General features: G+C 53.2%; 2 protein-coding genes across 8 annotated transcripts in view; one reads left to right on the top strand and one right to left on the bottom strand.

Moving 5' to 3' along the window:
* Positions 1-1211: 1211 nt before the first annotated feature.
* On the bottom strand, positions 1212-13784 carry GSTZ1 (glutathione S-transferase zeta 1). 5 transcript variants are annotated; one of them, XM_032405675.1, is made up of 9 exons: positions 13703-13784; positions 10926-10977; positions 9135-9250; positions 8544-8624; positions 8077-8202; positions 6827-6905; positions 6229-6281; positions 5715-5764; positions 1212-4911 (listed from the first exon to the last, which is right to left on the bottom strand). In XM_032405675.1, exons 1-9 carry the CDS (start codon positions 13715-13717, stop codon positions 4785-4787), a joined length of 699 nt encoding a protein of 232 aa, XP_032261566.1. In that variant the 5' UTR covers positions 13718-13784; the 3' UTR covers positions 1212-4784. The 5 variants fall into 5 exon arrangements, with proteins under 5 accessions (XP_032261566.1, XP_032261563.1, XP_032261562.1 ...); XM_032405672.1 differs by having other exon boundaries at positions 8125-8202; XM_032405671.1 differs by having other exon boundaries at positions 9135-9202.
* Positions 13785-13967: 183 nt separating this feature from the next.
* The window catches only part of POMT2 (protein O-mannosyltransferase 2), a 44281-nt gene continuing 37953 nt past the window's right edge, over positions 13968-20295 (top strand). For 2 of the 3 annotated variants that reach the window (XM_032405668.1, XM_032405670.1), the window contains exon 1: positions 13968-14445. In XM_032405668.1, the coding sequence (XP_032261559.1) occupies positions 13988-14445 (458 nt within the window). In that variant the 5' untranslated portion in view covers positions 13968-13987. The remainder of the gene's footprint in view (positions 14446-20295) is intronic. The other variant, XM_032405669.1, reaches the window with a different exon arrangement.

Genomic DNA, 20295 nt, shown 5'->3' with positions numbered 1-20295 from the left:
TAGAGGCTGTTGTATAAAGGAGGAAGGGGTTGGAAGTAATTGTGAGTTAAATAAATATAATCTGCCCACCAAACTACAGCACAACCAGTAAAGAGCCCAGGCAGACTACATGGAGCTAGGGGTCTTTAATGAGTTATGTTTGGGTATGCTGAATGTAATATGTCACCGCTAACACTTAACATATTGAAAGTCACTTTATTTATTTTTAAAGAATTTAAGTACTCTCAAGGCACCTGGGTGGCTCTGTCGTTAAGCGTCTGCCTTCGGCTCGGGTCATGATTCCAGGGTGCTGGGATCGAGTCCCGCGTCGGGCTCCCTGCTCCGCGGGAAGCCTGCTTCTCCCTCTCCCTCTTCCCCGCTTGTGTTCCCTCTCTCGCTATATCTCTCTGTCAAATAAATAAATAAAATCTTAAAAAAAAAAAAGAATTTCTCTGCATCCAATGTGGGGCTTGAACTCACAACCCCAAGATCAAGAGTTGCACGCTCCACTGACTGAGCCAGCCAGGTGCCCCATATTGAAGGTTATTTTCTAACTTTTAAAGGTACTACTCTCAGGGCGCCTCGGTGGCTCAGTTGGTTAAGTGTCCGACTCTTGATTTTGGCTCAGGTCATGATCTCAGGGTCGTGAGCGTGAGTCCTGCTTCAGGCTCCATGCTGGGCCCAGAGGCTGTTTGAGATTCTCTGCCTCTCCCTTTCCCTCTGCCCCTCCCCCTGTTCTCTCTCTCAATTAAATAAAATCTTTAAAAAAAAAAAAAAAAAAAAAGAAGGGCACTCCTGTCATTTCATTGACCCTGACATAGCTAGGGATTACATTCAGTCTGATGTGCTTTAACCTATGAGGTTCTGGCTAAACTCAACAGCCATGTTAGTTCACATATTCTCCCAAAGTGGAATGATGCCTGCTGGTGACTTTGGAATCAAGAACTAAATAAGTTATGTTTAAAAGTTAGGAGGAGCCGATACAATGAGTCGTTATGAGTATGTGTATCCACTGGCATGTTCAGTAAGCTTACTACTTTCCTTAATGGATATGTAATTTTTTAAGATTTTATTTATTCATTTGAGACACACAGATAGAGCATGAGAAGGGGGAGGGGCAGAGGGAGAGGGAGAAGCAGGCTCCCCACTGAGCAGGGAGCCTGACGTGGGGCTCGATCCCAGGACCCCGAGATCACGACCCGAGCTGAAAGCAGACGCTCAACCATCTGAGCCACCCAGGCGCCCCTAATGGATATGTATTTTGCTTTGGAACAAAATCCTGTATGTTTTGCTTTGTCCTCAAGTATTTCCTGGCAGCTTCTCTTTGCGGTTTTCATCCTTCTAAAGTATTTGCCAGGACTTCCTACCTCTATAGCGGTGAAAGACCCTTTGCACCTAATTAGCAGTATTAGGCCACTGCAGCATCTGCCCGTCATCCCCTGTGGCCACTCCCCCCGTGGCTGCAGATCAGGTCTCCCTGTGGCCTCCGACATCCAGAGTCAGGGATCTGACAACAGGTGGGAATGAAGGACTTGACTCTTACCGCCCACTCAGCCTGTAGAGAGAAGCCCCTGCTGGAAAATGTCCCCGAAATAGGTGATGGTTTTGAACTGAGAGATACCTCTGACCCCTGAAAACAAGAACTTAGTTGCAGACGTAAGGAAGTCACAGAAGAGGTAGTTTTCAAAGCCCTTTAGAGAAGCCTAATTATTGCTAAGCCTCGGAGCCATTCAGTCTGACCAGTCTCAGCACTTAGGGAAATATTTGCTCCTTCATGATCTTCTAGGGCCCCCAAAGAGGAGAGACATTCCGGGGGGGGGGGGGGCCAGCCATGGCTGTACAGGGATGGATTTCTATCTAACAAGCGCTTAAGGAGCAAGGCTAGTCCCCTTGAATGGCACAGGGGGAACGGGGGGTCGGGAGTGCAGCCCTAGAGGTGCTCGAGGGAACTCTGCTCTCATGCAGGGAAGATGGTTTCGAAATGCGTTCTCTTACTCCCTAGAGCGCAGCTGAGTTCCTCTAGGAATAAAGGGGGTTCTCCTGTCTCCCATGTATCCAGCCACAGGTCCCCAGAGGAGGGTTCCCAATGCGGACGGCTGAAGCTAGCAAAGTCTTGAGTCTCCACACTCCTCAAGAGCAGGTCAGCTAAGCATGCTGGTGACCCGGACTTCACGGAGGGCCCAGGGCTGGAACACAGAGTGACAGCCTCACTCTGACTCAAAACTGCAAGCCCCGAAATCAGACCACTCTCCTTTCTCATAAACTCTGGTCCTCTGCGCATCCAACGTCCCTCTCCACACACTCCTTTTCCACCCCTCAGTTTACCCTGAGCTGGTGGCTCCCCGGGCCTGCCTTGCAGCCCCCCAGTTCCATCACTTCCTCACAGGCCTGGTCCGCCGAAGGCCGCGGGAGACACCCAGAGTCGTTGTAGGCCCTGGAGAGCCCAGGCACTCTTCCTCAGGTCCGGGTGAAGAAGGTGGCAAGGGTGGTCCCCAGCCCTGGTCCTGAGACCAGCTTGTGGTGCTACCAGCTGTGTGGAGAGCTCCCGAGGTTTAAGTTCTAGCTTTAAAATACAAAAATCTCCTTTACAAAAACATGAGGTAAGATGGATGGACCACTGTCCTCCTAAAGCCAGTGCAGCCGAGAGCCACAAAGGTTTAGTCACTTCCTGAGTGGTGCAGATAATCGATGTGCGATGCTTGCAGGAACCCAGCACGTTCCAGGTGAGTCACCTCAGAAGAGCCCGGGATGAGTTTCTCTGGCTTGGACACATTTCTGTTTTTGTGGGGTAAGGTCAGGTTTGTCTGAGTTTGGGGGTGGGGTGGGGTCCGGGGGAAGTCAGCTAGAAAGGCGAGCCTCAGAAATGGGACTCCAAGGATCTCTGCTGAGCCCAGAGGAAACCCCCCAACATGTGTTCTCTCTCCTCCCATCCACCCACAGCTGATTTTCAATTTACATCTGACATATACCAGAAAAGTCCTGTTGAACTAGAGGACCGGAACTATGGAGAAAAATATGTGAAGCTAGTTTTGTGCAACAGATGAGGGATGGTTTCTAGAATGTTTTGACAACAGGCTGAATCACCTCTTTACCTGATTTAGATTTCCTTACAATCCATTAGGCTTTTGCCACCAGTTTTAGGATGGCTGATAAGAGTCCCAGGTTAAAGGAGTTAATACTCTGACAGTATCCAGGAGAAGACCTGAGCCGAAATACGGCAACTCTTAGAAGTCATTTTGGATCAGACAGACAAGCAGGTAGGTAACAGACTAACCACGCTGAGTGGGAGAGTTCCAAGTGGCCAAGGAAATTTCCTAGGGTAAGTGAGGGACAGGAGTTCAAGAAGAGCAAGGGCCATGTCTGCCACATTCCCAGTCACAAGGCCACACGTTCCGCTCCCAGGTGGGGAAGTCACCGGGGAAGGCTCACTGCAAGCTGGTGTCTTTAAAATCTACAGGGACTTTAATCACCTTCAACTCCAAATGTCCAAATCAGGTGCGAGTCCTGATCCCTGGGCTGAGGAGATCAGTCTCTTGAGTCAAGGTTTCCTGGAGAGAGCCCAGGGGCAAGTTTTACCCAGCCGGGCAAGCCTGGAGTAAGCGGACGGAAAGATGGCGGCAGGGCAGGAGGAACCACCGAGTCTCCCTCAACACTGCTGTATCTCACGGAACGCCCTGTGCTTTTTTCTGGCTCTGCCAGGACCAGTGTGTCTCAGGAACAAGAGTGGCCCATTTTGGTCATTCTGAAGCCTGGAACCCAAGTTCAGGAAAGAAAGGCCACAAAGGAGCCCGGGAGGATGGGAGAACTAGGTGCCCTGGGGTCGGGGCTGAAGAAAAGGGACTCATGTCCGCTGAGAGTGGTGGCTTCCATGTGAACCAGACACCTCTACCTGAACTCACTGTTGAAGCCTTAGCCATGCAGGGGAAATGAAATCTCAGGTACAGGACATAAAGTCATCTTGTTCCACTCCCAGAGGGATCTCAAGGCAAGCTGCTAGCTGCATGGGGTCCGGAGCCAGCCTGGGCAGTGGCGGGTCATGCTGCCCACGGAGGAGCCTGCCTCCGGTTCCCAGGGCCCTTCATGACTGGATTTATTCCAAGTGCCTACTCCTAGGACTGTTCTGGCTTGAGAGGGCCAGCTTCCCCCTCCGTGCTCCAGTGGGCCACTTCCTGGTACCCTTCTAGCCCTGGAAACTCAGCCGGTCACAAAATGCTTTCTTTCCTGCCGCTTCTATCTATTCTCTTCTGGATCTGGTCTGCTTCTCTCTGGCAGGCTTTCAGACTTTTCTCTCTCCTGGCCCAGATGCAGGGGGATTCCAGCTAGGAAGAGTGTTCATCTTCTGGAACGCAGCTCAGCCTTAACTGAACAACCTGGAGGCCTGGGCTTCAGTTTAATGATCAAATTTCAGTGTGGGCCTTCCCTGGAGTCAGGTACAGCTGCGGGCATGGGAAGAGCGCGCAGGCTCCCGTACGGCTCCTTGCCGAACCCACCAAGCGTTTTAGGCTACATTCCCACCTCATCTTCACGACTGCCCCACGACATAGATGACCGGTGATGTTCCTGCCTCCCTCCCTCCCAGCATCCTCTCCCCCACACTACCCGCACTGGACAGATGAGGGGACTGAGACACAAGGATTTTCAGTGGGAAGGCAGATCCAGGGCTAGAGTCCAAGTTCAAGGAGTTCAGGTCGCCTGCTTCTCCAGTAGGGCTTGCTTGTTGCCAGGCCTGTTCAGCACCCCCTCCCCCCAGCTTCTGCTCCTGCACCTTCTCCCTGTCCCCTCACCCATGGGGCACAGCTGGGGAGCTAGGCCCGCAGCTCAGGCGGTGTGTCTGGCTGCCGGCAGGGGTGAGACACTTGGAAAGCCTCCAAGGCCAGCAGCGTCTTGTTGATGCGGCTGATGGTAGGGTAGGGAGTGAGATCCACCTTGAACCTGTGGCAGAGAAACACCTGTCTAACACCATCTCAACACCAGGTCTGCTGGGGCACAGGGAGACTGCCCTGGGGGCGGCGAGGGCCGCACAGAGGCGGGCTGGATGAGGCCCCGCGGGCTGGCCAGGAAAGGGCCAGGAAGTTGTCCAGCCACATGGGGGCCCGATTCACAGGCGGCCTTGGGGATGGGCAGGTCTCATGCAGGACGGTCTAACATCTCTGTTGCTACTGCTCGTATTCCAAGTGATGGCGATTCATCGAGAACCTACTCCGTGTAAGGCACAGCGCTCGCCATTTACATACACAGATAATCTCTCCACCCATGTCATAAGCTTCTCAGGGGCAGCGAATGTGTCATAACATCTCCGTGTCCCAACGGTGCCCGGTGTGATGCCTTCCAGAGAGGTACTCTCTCATGCCTCACCGAAGGGCTGATGGAGGACCGCAGAGGAGAGCTCCCTGCCAGGCACGGGCACAGCCCGTCGGGGGGAACAGGCTCTTGGGGTGGTTTCTTCTAGGGGTGTCCACCGGGCGAGCCACCGCCTCTTAGGGGCAGACGCTAGACAGCGTCAGACGGACTGTGACGGGCACGGTAGGGGGCGTTCCACTGAGGTCCCCCGCTGGCTCTTCCAGGCCACAGGAGCCGGGGAGGCCTGGCCCAGGGGGGCTCCTTGGCCAGTCTGGGAGAGCCTCTGTGTGAGGGGCTTCCCCAGTAGCTGAAGTTAGGGCCTGACTGTGGGAGGAGGCTGGGCCTTCTGAGGGGAGGAACCAGGCGGAGGAGGGAGGGTGGTGGGGCTGTCTTACCTTTCAGCATTTGCCACCTGAGGCACTAAGCAGAGGTCGGCCACGGACACCTGAGACAGGGTTGGGGGGTCTGCCTCAGGATGCGCGCCCCGGACTCACAGGCTGGCCTCGCTGTGTCCACTGGGGCGCCAGCCCCTGGCATTCCTGTCTGCTTCTGGCTCCCCCACCCCATCCCCCCCCCCCCCACCTCTCTCCTCTTCCCGCCCCCTGGGCCTGTCTGTGCTTCTCCCAGGCCAGGTTCCAGCTGTCCTGACAACCAAGTCTGTGGGTGGCCAGAGAAGGCTGGACTGTCTCAGTGGATCTTATCGCGCTTGTTAACCACCATCATAGGCGCTTACTGAGGGCTCCCAGCAGGGAGGAGACACCTCAGGATGAGGTAGGGGGGCCCTGGAACCAGAATTATGACCTTGGCCCCTCTCCCCACCCCCACGCCTCCTCCAGAAGCTCTCTGACCTGCCCCTGCCCTGGGGGTGGAGGGAGAAGGCTCCTGTGGGAAGGCCTGGGGAGGGCTTACCTCGTCTCCCACACAGTACTTCCCTGCCGTGCTCCGCAGGATCTGCTCCAGAGCTGTGGGGAGGCCACGAGAATCATCTTACTCTGGGCACAGAATGGACCTCGGCCCCCATCGTTCTGAAATGGGCAGCTATCTGAGTGACCGGCTGGGGCATGTGGGCTCCAGGGAATGTGCCAACCACATCTGGAGAGAGTTCATGGGGGTGTGGGGATAGATGATGTTTCCCTGGGCTCCTCAAGTCCAGCTGTCCTTCCCTCCCCGAGAAGGAACAAGGCCGGCCACTGGCCAAGGCAGCAGCTCTCCCACAGATGTTACTGGTCTTCGGTTCCTGGCTGGGGTGGACAGTGAGGCCAAGGGTGGACCATCCCGCTCCAAAGGGTTGTGGGCCTCGGGGGCTGAGGTTCCCAGAAGTGCCCGAGGTTGAGGCCAGGTCTGGATGCCATCCAGCCCTACTACCTCCTCAGCCCTGCGCCCCTACCCTCATCCATGCCACTGTCAGGAGCAAAGAGCCTGGGAGGCTGAGTCAGATGCCCAGGGCCCTAGGCACAAGGGCCATTTCTGAGTGGTCACGGGGCAGACTGCAGGGGGAAGGACTCACCGTTGAAGCCAGAGCGGATGACCTTCTGGGCCCACGTCAGCTGGTTCTCCTGTCCCACTTGCTTCAGGACAGACAGGTTCTATGCAACCAAGGATAAGCTGTGACTGGCTTTGGGAGCCAGGCTGGGCCTGACCCCCAGCCAAGCCCCCTCAGGGCAGCTCAGTTCCCACCCACCCCTGGCTGTCCATCTGTCCTTTCCTGGGCTCCATGAGCCCCTTCTCCCCATCAGGGCACTGGGAGGGGGTGAGTGATCCCAGCAGCCACCTTCTCAGGTTGCTTGAGTGGTCCCTGTGGTCTGGAACCTTGTGGCCTGGCAGAGATGTGCAAGGGTCGGGGCACAGGACGCTGCCGTGGCTTTAAGGTGTGTGGCCATGACCTGAGGCCCATCTCCCCTGCATCCAATGTGTCTCCCTTACATGGCTCCTCGTGAGGAGAGCGGGTGTGTGTGTGTGTGTGTGTGTGTGCACAGCACAGGGCTGGGGCTTGGATGGAGGAGGAGCATAGGACTGGGTTTCAGGAGATCTGGACTCTGATTCCATCCTTACAACCCTGGAGCCATTTCACTTCTGAGCTTCGGCTTCCTCATCTGTAAAATGGGGCTGTCCGTCTGCTCCAACCTCCTTTGTTAAACAGGACAAGGTAACTCGGGGACGGGGGCCCAGTGCACAGTCAGGGGGCCCGGGCTCTGGTACTTACTCTGCCATACTTAGGGGAATGACTCTGCAAAGTCCTTCCACCTTTGTGGGGCGATTTCCTCATTTGCAAAGTCAGGGGTTAACACAGATGAACTGCTTGAATACTTATTATTATTACTATTATTATTATTATTTTACCAGTAACAACTTTAAAAAATAAAATCTTTTGAGACTCCCAATCTAGAACACAGAAGAAATGAGAGGGAGGCTGTTCTGGTTAAAGGCGGGGGTGGGCCTGGGCCTATGCTGTTCCGCCTCCCCCCTGCCACCTGGCCCCACCCCTCCCCAAGCACTTCTGGACGAGTCCTTGGAAAACCTGGGGCTTCTCAGAATGCGGCTGGGGACCCAGCAGGGCAGATACTTTCTGGGATCCCTTACCCCTCTGCCACGTGGTCTAGGTCTAAGCCACTGAGAATCCCTCCTGTGCTCTCGCCACCCCCACTCCCAAGCTGGGTGCCCCACTGTGGCACCTCACACTCCGCGTGTGTCTAAAGGTAAGAGCGCGTGGGGGGAGGCATGTGAGAGGTGTGCAGGGGTGCAAGTCCAGAGCCACACCTGCAGGGGCTGGATGCCACTGGCAATGACATCGGAAATCATGCGCACCTGGGCCCTCCTCTTCGGGTCCTGCGGCAGGAGGCGTGGAGTGGGCCGAGTTTCCTCCAGGTACTCAATGATGGCCAGCTGTTTGGAGGGGAGCAGTGAGGCATGGGGAGGGCATGTGGACCCCTGGACCAGAGTGACAGGGCCAGCAAGCTCCTCCTCGCCCTCCTCAGCTGGAGCCCATGAAGCCAAAACTCCCCCAGGGAGGAGCTCTTCTTGGACCCCCATCCTGCAGAACTTGGTTCCCCAGAGGCTAGAGTCTCCCCTCCCTTCCCCAAACCACCTGGCAAACCTCCTCCATCTGGCAAGAACTTATCATGTCCCTACTAAGGGCCAGGCGCTTGGCCACCCAAATAAGGGCTGTGAGGTCCTCTCGTTCAGGGCACCGCTCTCACCAGGGGCCTCCCAGACCCTGCACTCACTGACTGGCCAATGGTGATTCCGTCGATCTTCAGGGCCGGCACCTGCTGCATTGGATTCAGTGCCTGGAATTCTTCAGAGAACTGTGGAGACAAGGACCTGATGAGCGAGGTAGCCTGGCCCAAGTTGGCTAGAGCAGAACCAAGCCAGCAGGAAGACCCCAGGCCTGCGGCCCACCTGCACCTCCCTCCCCTGGGGAAGGCCCTGGCTCCAGAGAGATGCCTAGGGGATCCATGCCATATCCCCAAATCCAGTGGCTGCTGAGCTCCAGGATTCACCCCCATGGCCTGGCTATGTGTTTTTCCCTGTACCTCACACTGTGGCCATCAAGGCACGTCCAGAGGGCCCAGCATGAGGCAAGGACCCACTCGCTGCCCACTCTCCCGGGGTCAGGCACCGAGAGACCAGGCTGTGGCATGGGGCCCGGAACCTGGGCCCTTCCCATGGCTCCTCGTGCGGCACAGCCTGCCCCCTTACTCCCACTGCGAGGGCCGGCAGGTTCACCTTCTGGGGGGCAGAAATCTGCACCCTCTGCTGGGTCCCTCTCCAAGACTTCCAACTCCCACATTGCGGCCCACGGGCGGCCTCCTTACCTGCTGTCCCCCATCCTTTATGAGGTTGATAGGTACGGTCTCATAGTCGAGGCTTTTCAAGGCCAGAGCTGTGAGAGACAGCAGCGTCAGGGGACAGCTCCTGGCTCCACGTGAGGCTGCCAAGGGAGGCTTCTTTCTCCACGCTGCTAGGTGATCAAGGCCCAGCCTGGCCCTGTCCCCATCTCTCCAGCTTCCCGGGTCACCACCCATTCCCCCACCTCAGGTCTCCTCTCTTGCCCTTGAACTCTCAGAGCCTTACTCTCCACACCCCCTTGGGTCCCCGCGCCCCTGGGCGGTGCTGTCCAGGTGTGTGCCCGGGCAGCCCGGGAGCTCCTGGAGGGCAGCAGGGAAGTGTCCTGATTACCTCTGCCCCCTCCAGGGCCGTAAACAGTGGCGAGCAGGGCTTATTTGTTGGAGACTTGCAATTATTCCCTCATGAAGGTGTCCAGGGGCCAAGGAAAGGTGCTCAGGTGACCACAAAGTGCATACACAAGCAGGTGACACCTGCTAGAGAACGATCCCATTCTCATCTGTTTTCTCTGTCCTCAGAGTTGTTGACTACCGATTCCAAGCAGAGCATCAGGGCTCTTTGGTGGTCTCACAGCATCTGCTGTCACTCCCAGTGACCAGATTTCCTCTCTGTGCCCTTCGATCATTTTCCCTGGTCAACCGAGTAAGACTCTGTGTGTGTATGCATGCAGACAAGCACTTAAACGTGGGGATGGCTGGTCTCGGGTGAAGGCAAAGGAGTGAGGGGAGGAGGAGGAGACGTGTTGCAGGCTGAAGAGAGCCTGGGAGACACGGGGCCCTTCCTCAGCACTGGTCAGCCCCACTGTGGACAAGTGGCCGGGCCCACACGGGCCCTGCAGAGACAGCACTCCCGTGGCTCCCGTCTGGCCAGCTAGGGCAGAGGCCCTGGGCCCAGGGGAGGTGTCTTCTTGGAGAAATGTGTCCTCTGGCACCCCAGTGCGCTTGCCTACTGATTCCAGCAAATACCAAGTGACGGTGGGGTGGGGGAGGGTCACGGCGGATGGCTTCCGGGTGAGGGCCAGACTCCCGGAGGCAGACTGTTTGGGTTCAGATTCCATCACATTTGCTAGCTGTGCGGCCTTGGGCAAGGAGCTTAATGAATTAATGAGCCCCTGTGCCTCAGTCTCCTCATCCGACAGGCAGCATAGCGCAGTAGTTAAGAACGTGGACTCTGGAGTCAGACTAGCTGTTCGAATTCCATCTCGGCCTCTTGCTAGCTCCATAGACTTGGGCAAGTCATTTAACGTCCCCGTGCCTCAGTTTCCTCACTTGTACAATGGGGACAATAAGGATCCCTCCCTCCTAGGGTTGCCGAGGTTTCAATGGAATGATGTACATAAAAACACTCAGCACGGTTTTCCCTCGGTATGAGCGACGCCTATGATCTTTGCCAAGCGCTGTGTCAAGCTGGGGCTACACCGGAGGGCCCCACGTTCTGCTTCCTCGAAGCCTCTGGGGTTGACTCGGGCCAGTTCTGTTTAATGTGCCGGATGAAATAAGATCAGAACTGCGCAAGGCCAGCTGTTCCCTGCCAGTTACCAAGCACCTCTGGGTTTTGTGAGCCTGCTTTCCGTGTGGTTGCCAAGTGGCTTTGGAGAGCAGTGGGGGAGACCTTCCTGCCACCCCCCCCTTGTTGGACTTCCTCGGTGGAGGTGCCCTGTCTGACAGAAGACCCCTGCGTCCCTGGCCAGCTTGTCACTCAGGGCTCTTTCTACCCCCATCCCCTCCCACCGAGGCTCTTGGTGGAGGCCCAGCTCTTACCGATTCGAACTCTCCATGAGCAGGAGCTCCGGAAATAGGAGTAGAGGATGGGCTGAGGAGAGACAGGATAAGGATGCCTGTTAACCCATGCTCGTGGGGTTCTCTGCCCCTGGAGCCCACTGGCCTCAGCCAGGGGGCTTCCCATCCTGCCAGGCCTCCTTCCGTACCTCAGGCTGACTCAGAGCTCTCTGGGTCAGAGGCCTTGGGAGTTATGTGGGGTCCCTCATCTCCAAATTGTGCCGTCACGCATCCCTGAGGTCCAAGGGGCCCCCAAAGGGGCAGCCAGCCTGCAAGTGCCTTCCTTACCTTGCCAGACTCAGTCATGGTGTTGTGTGACCCTTGTCCTCTCAGGGAATGTCCCCTCTCCCAGAACTTGCAGAGTAGGGGGAGGATCCCTGAAGGGGGTGGATCCCATGAGCCAATGAGGAAGCTGGGCGAGACAAGCTTCAGGGAAACTTTGACTCTGGTCAGAAAGGGCATCTCTTTCCAACTTGGGGGAAGCCTTTTCTGTTCTGGTGGAGCCAGGTTTGGTGTCCTGGTTTTGAAGCAGTAGTTCACGTGGTTCAGTGGGCTGAGAGCTGGCATACCTGGGGTCTGGTCCCAGGGCAGGAACCAGCTCTGCATGACCTTGGGCAGATCCCTGCCTTCTCTATTCTCTAGTCTTTTCTCCCTCATTTGTAAAACAAAGGGTTGCCTTAAAATGATAGCTGAATTCCTCCCAGCAGTGACAGAAAGACCAGGAATTCTAGTTTTTCGATGCTTTGGTGCCCATCTCTTTCAGCCCACCACCCACCAGTCCTCCAGGTTCTCAGCTGGTCTCATAAAAATAGCTGGGGGATATGCCCATTGACTCCAAAGCTGAGGTCACAAGAGGACAGCCCACAGTGTTCTGTTTTGGTCTACTTGTACTTAAAAATGTTTCAATTGGTTGCCAACATTAAAAAATCAGGATGTTTCATATACAAATCCTATTGTCTGTTTTTTTTTAAAAAGATCTAGAGACAGTAGTCTTGGGTTCCTGAGTAGGAACAACTGATAGGAGACAATTAACAGCCCCCTTCAGTCAGGGCGCACCCTCTGATCTTCCATGTGCCCTACCCGGCCCTCTTCTCTCATCTCTGTTATTGAGGCACTGAAGGAGGCTGAGTGTGTGACCTCTAATCTAAAGTTTAAGACACTCAAAGTTAACCTCCCCCGTGCTTCTTGAGTGATCAGCATTTCAAAGCAGGGCCCAGGATGGAGTTGTCAGTAATTAGCTCTCATGAATCTTTGGGAAGACATATATGTATCCATATGATTAGGGAGAGAGAACACAACAGAATTTCTAGATCATCCCAGTCTACCATCCCTCTGACTACAGACATTTCACACAAGTGCCCTCTGCCTTCTGCACCCCTCAGCACACCAAACTGCTCTGTGACCCTGCCTTCACCATCCCTGAACTACCAATTCTGTCTTCTAGATGGGCAAAGGCACAGTGGAACCTAGGCCCTCCCAGGTTGGTTTCCAGGCCTGACAGTTCCAGCCTGTACTGAAGGCACCTTTTGTGGGGAAAGTAAAGATGGTCCAGGTACGGAGGGCAGGTGATGGACAGCAGGTGTCTTTGGAAGGGGAGGAGTTAGGAGGCCAAAATTAGATGTGCCCTATTCAGAGGTACATCCCTGTCCTCACCAGGTCAGGGCCGTCAGGCAGGTACTGCTGGTGAGGGATGGGACCACTAGAGAGCCTCAGACATTAGCTTAGAATCCCTGGAGAAATGCCTTACCGAATTACTGTATGTTCCATCTTGACCTGTACTAAGGGTGACCAGAGTCACTGTGAATGCCACTGTTCTCCAGTGTCCCACTCATGGGCCATCAGGAAAAATAACAGAGAGCAGTCCCTGCTCTTCCTCCTACCAGTGATAACTACGTAAACTACCCCGTGCTCCTTTTTGCTCTTGTAGAGCCAAGTTTTAAGCCCAAATAAAGTATTCATCTCATCACCACTCCTGGAGGAACTGTTTCCAATTCAAATATGGATTCTGACCACTCTAGCAGATTTTATTTTAAAACCATTTCTCACGAATCGTTTTGAAAGACTCCTAAAATGCCATTTGGGAGGGGAGGGCTATACCGTATTAAGGTGATGCTATATTCCACCCGATGTGCCTGACACCTTCCTCGGTGGTTCTCAAACTTGAATAAGACCTTAAAAGGCTCACGGGGCGCTTATTAAGCATGCAGATTCTTGGGCCCCTTCCCCCACAGATGACCCCGGGGCTCTGGGCCGGGCCGGGGAGTGCAGACTGAACCCGGGAAGCTCCCCTGGTGATGGTGATGACTTAAAGTGCTAATGGCTCCCCTCGCCCCAGGAGCTCTCAAAGTGCAAACCACCCGGGAAGGCCCTACGCTAACAGGACCCGTCGGGCCGACTGGCCGGGAAAGAGCATGTGGGGCTGTACGGAAGAGGGAGGCAAGGGACGTCTGGAAAGCCTAGCAGAAAGGACTGTGAAAGACAGGTGAAGCGCGAGGGTACAGCGACTCCACAGCGCCCTGCACACCCCACGAGCGCGAGCCGCCTGCGGCCCAAACCTCCGCGGACTACAAGCCCCAGCGGGCAGCGGGCAGCGGGCAGCGCGCAGGCGCAGAGAGGGGTCCGCGAGGCGCTCTGCATGCCGGGAGTTGTGCGTTGTGGAAGCCACGGGACGGGGCGAGCGGCGCACCTTTGACCCCCCCGCCCCCCGGGTTTCTCAGTGTTTCTCAGTAGCGCCCCCTCGCCGGATGTGTGGCACAGACCTTCCCCGCTTGCATCTCGCACCTCCAGCCACCCCTCTTCCAGGGCCGGAGACTTCGCGCCTGGGACTCTCCGATTCGTCGCGGGCTGAGGCCCAGTGAGGCCCAACACGTCAGAACCAGCGCTTCCGTCGTGGTAAAGCGAGGGGTTGGACTAGAATGATCTTTAAGGTCTCGTCTGGCTCGCCCCGCCCTGCCGCCACGCCCCCCCTCCCGAAGCTGCTGGGAGTTGCAGTTCTTTGAGCCCGTTTTCTCCCCGGCTGGTCCGCCGGGCCCGGGCGATCCGTCATGCTCTGCGCCACCAGCCGCCTCCTAGCGGCCCGGACGGCGACCGCGCTCCGCGCCCAGCCCAGAGGCCGGGGCCCCGGGGCCCGCTGCCGGCGAAGGGAACTACATTTCCCAGGGCACCCCGAGCTGCCCCTGGGTGACTTCTTGGCGGGGCGGCTCGCAAGATCGAGCGTGTCGGCGGGGCGGAGGGCGATCCTGAGGAGGGGCAGGATGCCGCCGGCGGTGGGCAGAGGCCCGGCAGGGTCCGAGCTGCGCCCCCGGCGGGGCCGCTGTGGGCCGCAGCTTACTAGGGCTGTGGGCCCGGACGTGGCCGCCGAGCCTACAGCGCGGAGCCCCAAACGGCCTGCTCGGGGCTCGCGGCGCTTCGAGGCAGCCGGCCGGTGGGCCCTGCTGGCCCTGGTGACGCTGCTGTCCTTCGCCACCCGCTTCCACCGTCTCGACGAGCCGCCACACATCTGGTGAGTGACAGGAGGGACTCGGCGGGTCCCATGGCAACCGGGTGGGAGTGATGCGCTCTCTGATTGGCCCGGGGGCACGGAGCGGGGCGGGAATCACAGGAGGAGGAGCGGGACTGCGCTGGAGGGGAAACAGGTTGCTAGAGGTAGCTTTGGGCCAGGTGCAGTTTCTGTGAGAGGAGTCATTTTTGCTCCGGTGGGTGGCAGTGGGGTTCCTTAGGATCGGAGGAAGCAGTCTCTCAGATTATGGCCTTGACCTTCCAAGGAGAGTTGGAAATTCTTAGTACAGAATTTCCTAAGGCCTGAGTTCCTAATCTGTAGGATTTCCAGGCATCAGGGGAGGTGAAAATCATCCTTGGGAGCAGGGACAATTTGTGTGTCCAGAGAAGGTGACAGGGGTCTCAGGAAGCAGGTCTGGGGTCATCTTGTGAAGAGAGACTTGTTTTCTTAAAGGTTTTATTTTGTAGGACTCAGATTTCATGAGATAAGCGTGAAAAGTCAACAGCTTGAAGGAGGAAAAGTTTTGCACAATCTGAAAATGGTTAATTTGTTTAGCCAACAAGTGATAACATGTTTTGTCAGTATCCCTGACCAGAAAGTTAGTGTAGGGGATGTTAAAAATGGAACTCCTTGACCAAAAAGCAAGCCAGCTAACAAACTGGGCTATCCTACTTGGAAGTGAATAAATTAGCTTGTTATTGTTTCATGAGTGCTGGCAGAAGACATGAGACTTCTGGGTCAGAGACAAAGGACTCATTACTCACAGGGCAGGAAGCAGGATGAATATCAGTATACTGGAATAAGTTTGAATCTCCCCTCCCTCCCCCACCCCACTGATGTGGAGTTGTTAGGGGGAAAGAAAGACAAATCATGTCCAGGAAGAGTCCAGGAAGAATCTAAAATTTTCAAAATATAGGTTTATATAACCCTCCACCTCTTTTTGTCCTGATCATTACCCAGTTGGTGGCCAAGAGGAGATGAACCATTTCTGGTGATGACTGCATTAGGTGTGTGAACCAGGAGGAGGTGAGGGAAGTAGAGTCAGAAATCATTTTGAGAAAATTGTTCTGTGCTCAACAATATCAAATGCCTTTGGAGCGTAGGGAGTGTGGAATGTCATCAGATACCTCGACTGTTGGCTCATTATTATGTGGCCATTGCAAAAAAAAGGTGCGCTATCGTCAGACTGTAGATGGTTTGGAATGACATAGTTTAGTTTCAAGTGCTGCAATGACATATGTGGGGTCAGATGATTGGACTGGAACAGCATCATCAACACTTTAACCTGAAAAAGTGTCAGTAGCAGTGAGGTACCAGTGATAGCTTGGAGGGGGGAACAAATCCTAATACAGTCAGTTGCCTTGGAGCAGGCAGGGCCAGTGCCCCCTTGTGGCCTCCTTTATTGCAGGACAAATTGGCCAACTTTTGGCAGGAGTCACAAGTCACCACAATGTAGTAATGGCTTATGCTTCAGAAACATATAGTCCTTTACTTTGTGTCCAGTCCATGATGGTAGATGTGTTTCCACGTGTGGAGCATTGATGAATGCTGGTGGCATTGGCAGTAGCCTGTTTGGTACAAGCTTGATCTGCAGCTTGATTTCAGTCAGTCTTATCAGAATACTGGCCCTTACTGTGGACATCTATATGTGTGATCCAGATTGTCCCATTGACAGGCAGCCATGATTTTTTTGCCACAGTTCTTGGCTCTGAAGAGGGGTGATTTAAATTTCTCAGTATATAGTCCTCTAGGTGGCACACCAGAAGCTAGGCTAATGGCAAAAGCCCAAGAGCCAATAAAAATAGAACTTGTCTGTTTCTCAGGAATATTGTGTAAGGCAAGGGTGATGACTTTCAATTCAGCCCATTGTGCCCATTAACCCTTATTGCAGTTGGCCTTCCAGAGTTGTCACTGGGACTGGATGGTTGCTGCTGCCCAGTGGATGCTATCAGTAAACCAGGCATAAACCTTGAGAGGAACCTCTGTGAATCAAGCCTCCACTGAGCCAGTGGTTTTGCTTTGGGTGGCAGAGTGGAAGATAGTTCCTCCCAAAGTGGATGCTCCCACCTCCTCTTATAAAGTCAAGATGACTCTAGGGCCAGGCCAGCTATATCACTTCCATTTGACGAGCAAGCCTGTTGAGCCTTTTTGTTAGCCTTATATTCCAAGTTGACTCACCCCAAAGTGGTATATCAAGCCAAAGAGTCCTAAGGCCTTCATCTGTCAGGCACTCAATTTCAATAAAAGCTTAGTAGTAGGTTGATAGCTGCCCTTTTAAAAAAGTGTGTGCTTGGTACCTGCGTCCAGCAGATGGCGCTGTTATTCTGGAGCATGGCCTCTCTTGGCTCCTGCTGCCATTATGTCTTCAAGGCTGTGATTTCCCTTTCTCTTCTTGGAATTTATATTATTTCTCCTGGAGCACATGGCAGTCCCTGAATGGATAATCCTCTTTGCCAGTATACATTTCACACTGGGAGCCACAACAGCAGTACAAGGGCCCTACCCACAAGGTCATTTTACCTTCCCTTCCCCACTGGGAGCTTGGCTCAAACCTGTCAGTTGCATTTGGGTGCTTACCCCCCTTGAACTTATGAGTCTACTAGGCCTGCATCAGTAACTACAGTGGCAGCCAGCCAGAGATTCTGCCATTCCCCAGTGGAGAGTGTGGAGTGCTGGATGCAAGGGGTGGGAGGAAGCTTTTTTCTTTCCTTTAGCCCCTCCATAGGCTCGGCACCCCTTCTTTCCAGTATACTTCCGTGTGTCAGTGTACTTCCGCGGTGAGCCCCTGGGCTTAAGGGCCCTTTTCTTTCCATCGCTGTACACACTGCACCTGTGGTAACCCCGTGCCTAGCAGATTGTCCCTGCTCCCCGCCGTGGGATTGAGTGAGCTGACGTGGGCCCCTGCCCTGAGTTTGAGTCCCTCTTTTCTCTGGAGTTCCCCAGCATACTAGCATGTGTGTGGCCTTCAATCCCATTTAGGGACAGGGAAACCTTGGCCCCACCTTTAATCATCTTACTCCTTTTAACGCAGCTGAGATTGTGGTAGAGGGGGAGGGATCATGGGACACAGAGGGAGAGAGTGGCTGTGAGCGACTGAGCAAGGCACATTTACTTTTGTCTTGAGCACACAGCTTACCCAAGGACTTTTCAATGTTTTCATTTTGCCCAAAGTTCTGTATTGAATAGCAAGGTCCTTACTACTGGCACCATTTATGTAAACTTTGGAGACTCCTTGATTTAGCAGCCACATCCATACTGCCTTTTGGCTGGGGCTGCTAGGCTTGCTGTCCCATTATCATGATTACATCTCTTTCTTATTTTGCCCAGAAGAGAGTGAGCAGTAACCAAGGCAACATTCAAACTGTTTCTTTCTCCATTCAGCCTCATTAATAGGTAGGACAGTGGGAGACTCTCGCTACCTTCCTTGCCCACCAGATTCCATCCCCAGCTCATTGTCCTTTCTCTTACAGAAAGGTATGTCTCAGCATCCTACGCTTGTGACCACAAACTGTCAGGGCCTGGGATTTTATTTTACCCAACTTGCAAACTAGTAAGTTAGCCTGTCGTTGTTTTATGGTGCTGGCAGATGACAAAGTACTGAGTCAGAGACAAAGGACTTTATTTCTCATATCACAGCAAGCAGGATGAGCATCAGCATGCTGGCATCAGTTCCTCTTGCCCCCAAAGTCCCATGTGATGCCGTGGGTCTGAATGAATGCCTGCACACGCAGGGGGTTATATCATAGCTGAGGGATACTGAGCTTGGGGAATCCACTGTTTTATAATAAGCAGTAAACAAGAGTGCTCTCTTTCCCAGAGAGAGATGCTAACTCTTCCCTCAAGGTTGTTTTCTGGAAACATAACCCTGAGAAAGGGCCTGAGTAAAGAGTGGCCAGGACCTTGCATTGTTGGCATCCCCTGCAAGGTCTGTGGGAACAAGAGAGAGCCAGGGAGGACTGTCTCTCCCAACGCAAACACAGTAGAAGCTGAGAAGAAATATGAATGTTACGACTAGTTTTACTTGGGATTTTTGAAGTAAAAATCTCATGTTTCCAAACAGACCTCAGAACTAACCACAAGTGTTGGGACAGTTTAAATAATGCCCAGTGGGCATCCCACATATGTGTGGGACTTTATAGTCTACAGAGTTCTTTCACATATGTTTTTTGAATTGAGTCCTAATGCTTCCCTGTGAGGGGGACATGGCAGATATTTTTGTTGTTTTCATTGTGTAGACAAGAACAGAGATCCAGGGAGGGTGACTTTGCCAGGTTGTGCCTTCATTAGGAAGTGGTGGAGCTGAGACTGATCTCTCTTCTTTCTGCAAGTCTGTTTTGTCACACTGCTTGGAAGTTATTTCTCTCTTTGACATCACCATACCACTGTCCTCACTTCGTGTCAAGCAGAGTGTTTGGCAAATAGCAGACGCAGAAGTAGATTTACTTTTCTGCTTATCTATTGGACCCACTGAGTTAAAGGAAAAAAAAAAGAACCCTACATTTTTGGGAAACACATGTTTAGCCCCTTACATTGCAGGTTGGTAATAATTGCTTATGAAGCTGGCCTTGGGGATGGCTGGTCCCTAGAAAGCAACTGCTCTTCTGAGCTGCAGGGAGGGACTGACAGACAAAAATGGCCAGGCTGTGCTAGATAACTGGGCTGCTGCCATCAAGTCTTTGTGTAGGATGTGAAAAGGTTTATGTGGTTGTATGGAAGAACAAGACTTTTACATTGTGTTTAAAAGCTAATGTATTAGAATCACTTATTTACTTGCAAAACAATTTGTGCAATGAGGATAGCTTCTAGATAGGCTCTTAACTAAATTTTTATATACTGGTTAGTTCATTCTAATAAGCTCATAGTCAGCAGGTTAATTATCACAAGGTTAATGAGCAAAATTAGACCCCTGTGACAACTGTAGTCTGTAGGCTCTTACTGCTCAGTAGCCCGTGGTGTAGTTTATAATAGCAATAGTAGTCTACTTTCTAGTCGCAAAAGTAGTCTCAGGGTCAGAAGGTAACAAACTTGGAAGAGAACTCTTACTACAAACCTTTCTATATTATAGAAAAACTCTGCTCTTTTAAAATAAATAGCAGCTCAAGCTACAGAATAAGTATAGATTTCACTTAAATTTATAACTGGTTGGCAAATATTTGCTAACTTTTCTCATCTATCTAAATGAAGGTTAACAATCAGCCTGATGGGGACACCTGGGTGCCTTCAGCTCAGGTCGTGATCCCAGAGTCCTGGGATCAAGTCCCACATCGGGCTCTTTGCTCAGCAGGGATCCTGCTTCTCCCTCTCCCTGCCGCTCCCCCTGCTTGTGCTCTCTCTCCCTCTCACTCTCTCTCTGACAAATAAATAAATAAAATCTTTAAAAAAAATAAAAAACAATCAGCCTGATGTCTTGCTTCCTCAAATCACTTGTGTACAAAAAAAAATTTTTTTTTTAAGTAAACTCTACCCCCAGTGTAGGCTCAAACTCATGGCGCCTTGGGTGGCTCAGTTGGTCAAGCGTGGGACTCTTGGTTTTGTGATGTCAGAGTCGTGAAATCGAGCCACATGTGGGGTTCCACGCTCAGTGGGAGTCTGCTTGAGGATTCTCTCTCTCCCTCTGCCTCTTCCTCTGTCCCTCCCCCAGCTCGAGTGCACACATGTGTGCTCTCTCTCTCAAACAAATAAATAAAATCTTAAAAAAAAACAAACAAACCTCACAACCCAGGATCAAGAGTTGCATAATCTACCAACTGAGCCAGCCAGATGCCCCAATTTGTCAATGATTTTTTAATCCAAATTTTCTCATTAATTGCTTGAAACTTATAGTCTTTGGGTTTTTTAAAATAATGATTTTAT

Source organism: Phoca vitulina, unplaced genomic scaffold, assembly GCF_004348235.1.
Source record: "Phoca vitulina isolate PV1807 unplaced genomic scaffold, GSC_HSeal_1.0 scaffold7, whole genome shotgun sequence".
Classification (NCBI taxonomy): Eukaryota; Metazoa; Chordata; class Mammalia; order Carnivora; family Phocidae; genus Phoca; species Phoca vitulina.
This window is presented reverse-complemented; position numbering and strand designations above follow the sequence as displayed.

Bases quoted from the DNA above. Each gene is read 5' to 3' on its own strand.
- GSTZ1 (XM_032405675.1), bottom strand. The intron at 8,625-9,134 runs GTAAGGAGGCCG...TTGTCTCCACAG, and splicing joins TAAAGGATGGGGGACAGCAG to TTCTCTGAAGAATTCCAGGC. The intron at 6,282-6,826 runs GTGAGTCCTTCC...GCCTCCCCACAG, and splicing joins CATCCGCTCTGGCTTCAACG to CTCTGGAGCAGATCCTGCGG.